The 5,820-nt window shown below is 35.1% G+C and overlaps 1 protein-coding gene across 1 annotated transcript; it reads right to left on the bottom strand.

Moving 5' to 3' along the window:
• Positions 1–2,879: 2,879 nt before the first annotated feature.
• On the bottom strand, positions 2,880–4,606 carry LOC128855658 (testis-specific serine/threonine-protein kinase 1). The gene has a single exon (XM_054090738.1). It carries the CDS (start codon positions 4,443–4,445, stop codon positions 3,540–3,542), a length of 906 nt encoding a protein of 301 aa, XP_053946713.1. The 5' UTR covers positions 4,446–4,606; the 3' UTR covers positions 2,880–3,539.
• Between the last annotated feature and the right edge of the window lie 1,214 nt (positions 4,607–5,820).

Raw genomic sequence — 5,820 nt, 5'->3', positions numbered from 1 at the left:
GTCCACGCATTTTTGATGTTAAAAAAATGTCGATAATATCGATAAAATCACAGAAATAATCGAAGTTGGGCGGCATGTTAGTAGTCGTAGCGTCGCCCAGGAGCTAAAAATCGGTCATAATTTTAAACCATTCTCCCCCAAACTAATGTACACAATTACTAAAACGGGGAAATATTAGTTGTTAATGATATCGCTGTTTTGTATACAAAAACGAAAAAAAAGATGTATGAAACGTTAATGTATAATATGGCAAAATTAAAACACCAGAAAACATAAAACTGTATTAATGTTAAATGTTAACTTAACACAGATAACATAGAACTTTTAGAGCTGTGAGCACCTCAACTGATTTAATGTTGGAATGTAGAGACAGAGAGAGGATCACATTAAAGATTCTACTTATACAAAACAAAAAAAACAACAACGTAACCAATGCTGTTGTAAAATATGGTAAAGTTATAGAGTGACAAAATTAGCAAAATTAACACTCCAGTTAACATAGAAATATGTTAATGTTTAAATGCTAACCTAACATAGATAACATAGAACTGTGAGCACCCCAACAGTTTTAAAGGGGGAATGTTAAGTAATAGAGAGAGAAAGAACCATATATGTAATTTTAATTTGTGCGGCTTTATTACTATGGCGAGTAAATTTAAAACACATAAAGTTGAGGAAGAGGAAGACAAAAACTGATAAATCGATAGTCTGGAGCCTATTTTACGGTTTTTTTTTTAAAGATCAATATTACCGATGAAGGAGGTATTTAAAAGTATTTAAATTTAATGTTTGAATTACACTGTGCAACAAATTCAGGTTAGCAAAAATTGGGTCCATTCTGAGAGTGGCGGGTGAAAATAGAGGCGAAATTAGAAGACCCGTATCGCGCCGTTTTTTTATGTTAGTTCGAATTTTTTTTTAATCGGCCTTCGAAGTTCGAAAGCGGAGCAAAATTGTTTATATGGTTTTTTGGCTATAACTCGTCGACTAATTGATATTTTTTCAATCTGTAAAAGCCAAATTATTGCTAGAGACCTGTGCAACAATTACAATTTTTGAAAAAATTAATTTCGAAAATTTTTGTGGTACTTATGAAACAATATACCGAAAATCGGCTCCGATTTCGAACTTCGAAGGCCGATTAAAAAAAAATTCGAACTAACATAAAAAAACGGCGCGATACGGGTCTTCTAATTTCGCCTCTATATTCACCCGCCACTCTCAGAATGGACCTAATTTTTGCTAACCTGAATTTGTTCCACAGTGTTACTCTAAACCTAACTTTCTTAAAACACCTTTTTTCGAACTTTTTCCCCTTTGTTATACATACATACATTAAAATCGAGAAGCAGCCTCACTTTCCAACACATCAGCGGCAAGAAAAAGGAAAACCCCCACAAGTAACACATGGGCAGAAAAGTTCTGGGCCTATAATGAGGTCATAGATAATCTTGTGCCAGATCGAAGCTTGTTTTTTTGTTTTTCAAAATTAACAATATGGCGGCCTCAGGAAATATTTTTCAGATTTTCGAGAAAAAACCGAGAATTAATTGTTAAAACAAAAAACGAAATTTTTGAAATAAAAATCCTTCGATCAAGCACGAGTTTCTTATGATTTTCAAAAGCAGTATAAATTTTATTGCAACCTACGAAGCGATTTTTAAGTTACAGTGATCACCAGTGCAAAAAGCATAGTTTTAAGAAAAACGAAAAGTATTTGAATAACTCGAAAAGTATTTGTCGAATTCACTTCAAATTTTCACTTAATATTTTTAAGATTTTTACTTTAATGAAATGCAAAAAAATATGCAATTTTTTTTTAATTCTGACTTCCACTAACCCCTTAAAAGGACAGCTGTTAAAATTTTATTATATTCTACTCATTAGTTCGTGAGTTTTTGTGCTAAGAGTGACGTTACATTTGTTATTTTCAAAAAAATGAATCAAAAGGAATTTGGTGCTTTTATTTTACACTAATTTTTAATGGGGAAAAATACCATTCAAGCGAAGCAAATGCTTGAAAAGTATTATGGGACTCCACTCTATCATAAACAGTAACAAAACCCATCGTGCGGACTTCAAATGGGGTCGTAGAGACACCGTCCAAATGAAGCGGTAACACCAGAAAACACCTAAAAAATTCGCAAAATCGTTTTCAATGATCGAGAAGTGAAGTTGCGTGAGTTAGTTGACATCGTAAAGATATCAAAAGAACGATTGGCTTTATATTGAATGAACATTTGACTATGAGAAAGGCAGCGGTAGTCAACGGTGCTCTTACGAGAATTCTTCCAAATATAGGCGGACCGCAAGGAGCCAAAGGCACCTCCTGGCAAGAAAGAAAACTTGAGAAAACTCTGTTCAAACTGTCAGCGGGTCACAAGTCAATCAAAACAATGGCAAAACTACATAAATTGAACTTTGAATTGCTTCCACATCCACCATATTAACCAGATTTGGCTCTCAGTGACTATTGGCTGTTCGCAGATCTAAAAAAATGCTCGCCGGTAAGAATTTCCGCTCGAATGAAGCGGTTAACGTTGAAACTGAGAACTATTTTGAGGCAAAAGATAAATCGTTCAACAAAAGTGATATTGAAATGTTAGAGCGGCGCTGGAATGATTGCGTGCGTTGTTCTTGATGGAAATTACATAGATGAAGAAAGTTAAAATTGAACAAACAAAAAACACGTTTTTCTTTGTTAGGCCCGGGACTTTTCAGCCCATGTGTTAAGTATTTCCTCAAATTACTTGATCCCACATTACGTGAAATGCTGTCCCCCTTCGCGTTTACATCAATGAAATAAAATTTCAAAAAACACACACATATTTGTTTTCGTGACGATAGATTAACGGACAAGCACTGTTTTGAAAATGTACAATTACAATTTATTATAATTAATAATTTTTTTTTACTAACTTAAGTTATTTTGTGACACATATAATTGAGAATAGTATTAGAAATACTACTGCTCTAAACCACAACGTCAATGTAAAGCTTAGCTTCTGTTAAGGAGAGGCGGATGGTTAATCGTTGCCAGCCGTTACATGACAAATTGGCCTTAATTTGGTACTGGCCTCGGGGTTCATGACCAGGCAAATCTAAAAGTGGCCAATTCAAATAAGCTGTGATATTAATAGAAATATAAAAATATGACATACGAATGCATTTGCTTGAAATCAAATCTACTAGTTGAGCTGAGGAAAAGTTTGAGAAATTTACAACCAAAAACAAAAACCATCACATATACATATATATGTGTGCGATACACATATTTATGTATATGCATGTACTTATATCAATTTTACGACCAAAAAATACAGACTATATATATGTAGACAGTGTGGAGGTGGGCAATTTTCACTAATGACCAACATTATACATTACACAAATAAAAAAAATATATATATGTATATATAAATATAAAAATTTCTTTTTTTCCCATACAAGAATTCAAAGGCATTAGCATTAGGTCCAGAACCAATCAGATATGCTGCTCAAAATTATAATGAGTATTGTGCCGTTCGAACAGTCTTAGACTAAGCCAACGGTTCGTGATCCTCCTCGTCGGCTCGCAACCAGCTGCAATTGAGTATTTCGCGTAGATTCCAACGCGCATGCGGTTCGGGCTCCAGCAGCACCGCCACCGTAGCCTTTGCCTGCGCTGAAATGTGATCTTGCAATTTGCGTCGAAATGCGAACTTCTTACTCCGTTGATCGTCCAGCAACTTACTCAGGTTGCTATCGTCGAATGGCATTTTGGCATTCAACATTATGAATAGTATGACACCAAGTGACCAAGCGTCCGCTAGTTTGGGATCATATGGACGTCCGCATACCACTTCGGGTGCAGCGTATGCCGCCGAACCGCAATAGGTTTCCGATTTAATATCACGTCCGCTTTCGTCGCAACAATAGCGTGCGAAGCCGAAGTCAGCCAATTTGATATTGAGACGCTTCGAAAGCAGTATATTCTCGCACTTGAGATCGCGATGGGCGATATCGTGCGAATGCAGATATTTGAGAGCTTTAGCCATCTGCATGAACCAGGCTTTCGCTTGCAGCTCCTCAACCGGTCCCGACTTCTTGATATGACTCAATAGATCACCATTCTCTGCATATCGCATGAATATGAAGATTTTCGGGCCACGCTGTAGAATGCTGTGTATCTGTATAATGTTCGGGTGATCGATTTTCGTTAAAATTTCCAATTCGCGCGGAAAGAATTTATGTACGAAATCCGAGGGTGCCTTAGCTTTGTCAATTATCTTGCAGGCCAAATGTACACCGTGCCCAGCATCGTCTGCATAACCGGCTGTAATTACGGTCGCATAGGAACCCTCGCCAATTTTGTGTCCGATATTGTAACCACGCTGAGCCAAGGCATCGATATCGGAGCTGCGCGTGTTCAATTGGCGACTGGAGGTTGTCGAAAATTTTGACATAATTGTTGGATTTTTATAATGTTGAAATTTTGTATAATTGCATCTGAAGATGGTACTCTGATGATTTGAATTTGCACTCGAAAGAGTCGACCAAAATAATGTTTATGCAAACTTTTATTGATATCAAAGAATTTTTATAAAAAAAAATATAAAATTTAATCTCCTTTCAAAGAAATTTTGACAATTTTGGAAAAGAAGCTATTGAGAAAAGAGTTTCTCCAGGCAGTTATCGTTTCATTCTTTTTTCGGATATTTCGTTGTTTACTAATTAATTTGCTGTTTTTCTCGCAGCAATGAACCGGAAACTCAACGAAAACGTTAGAAAGTCTCGCTGCACAAAACAAAAACAAATTTAAAAAAAATTGCCCAATAAATTATAAACATAATTTTAGCAAAATAAACAAAAAACGAGCGGAGCAATTGAACAAGGTGGTGCAAGATGAAACATCTAATTTGCTTTGAATAACTTTTTTACTAAATAAAAAAATGATTTCAAGGTGGCGCAAAATTAATCATTCAATTTCATTTTTGAATAACTTTTTTACTAAGTAAAAAAAATTATTCCAAGGTGGCGCAAAATTAATCATCCAACTTCATTTTTGAATAATTTTTTTACTAAAAAAAAATTTTTTTGAGCGATGGAAATTTTTTTATTTGACTTTTAAGCGCTCCATTACTTGTCTGTTTGTATTATTCAGCTGCCCAGTTCATAAGAAGAGTCAAATATGATTGACGTACGACACCATTCGCAGAAATTATAAATCTTCCGATAGGATGATTAATTTTGCGCCACCTTGTATTTCATAGTTTGTTACCAGAAAGTATCGCACATTTTTTTACATAATAATGGGTTCAATAATTTTCAATACTTCATTCTTCCTAATTTATTACTACTCTTTGCGGAGCCAACAACTCTGTGCACTACTGAGCGAAGATCAAGAAAAGCGCGAAATAGAGAGATTGCAGAGGATTTTGAGGATTTTTGTTACCGCGCATTACTTGACAACTCAGTCTGCCCACCTATAATTATTGAAAGTCAGACAAATTGGTGAATTTCTTTTTAGATATCGCCGAAGAAAAAACATTGCCGGACAAAATTGAGATTCAAACCGGGCTAAATTCCTCACTGAGCAGAGAAATATACCACCGATAGGTTGGGGAAAAATGTCATTTTATATTTATGAGGACTCTTGCCCAGGAAAAATAATAATTTAAAATTGGCATAGGAAAATAAATAAATTTATATTAAATTCACTCCTGATTTGTTTACCTGCCTTCACGTAAGCTCTTTTGTAATTGATGTACTGTGTTTGGTCTTTCACCCCCTCAACTATTTTAAGCTACTTATGAATGATAATGCAACTCCTAAAATAAT

The sequence above is a fragment of the Anastrepha ludens genome, chromosome 2 (genome assembly GCF_028408465.1).
Source record: "Anastrepha ludens isolate Willacy chromosome 2, idAnaLude1.1, whole genome shotgun sequence".
Lineage (NCBI taxonomy): Eukaryota > Metazoa > Arthropoda > Insecta > Diptera > Tephritidae > Anastrepha > Anastrepha ludens.
The sequence above is the reverse complement of the archived record's forward strand: the minus strand, read 5'-3'. Positions and strand labels throughout refer to the sequence as shown.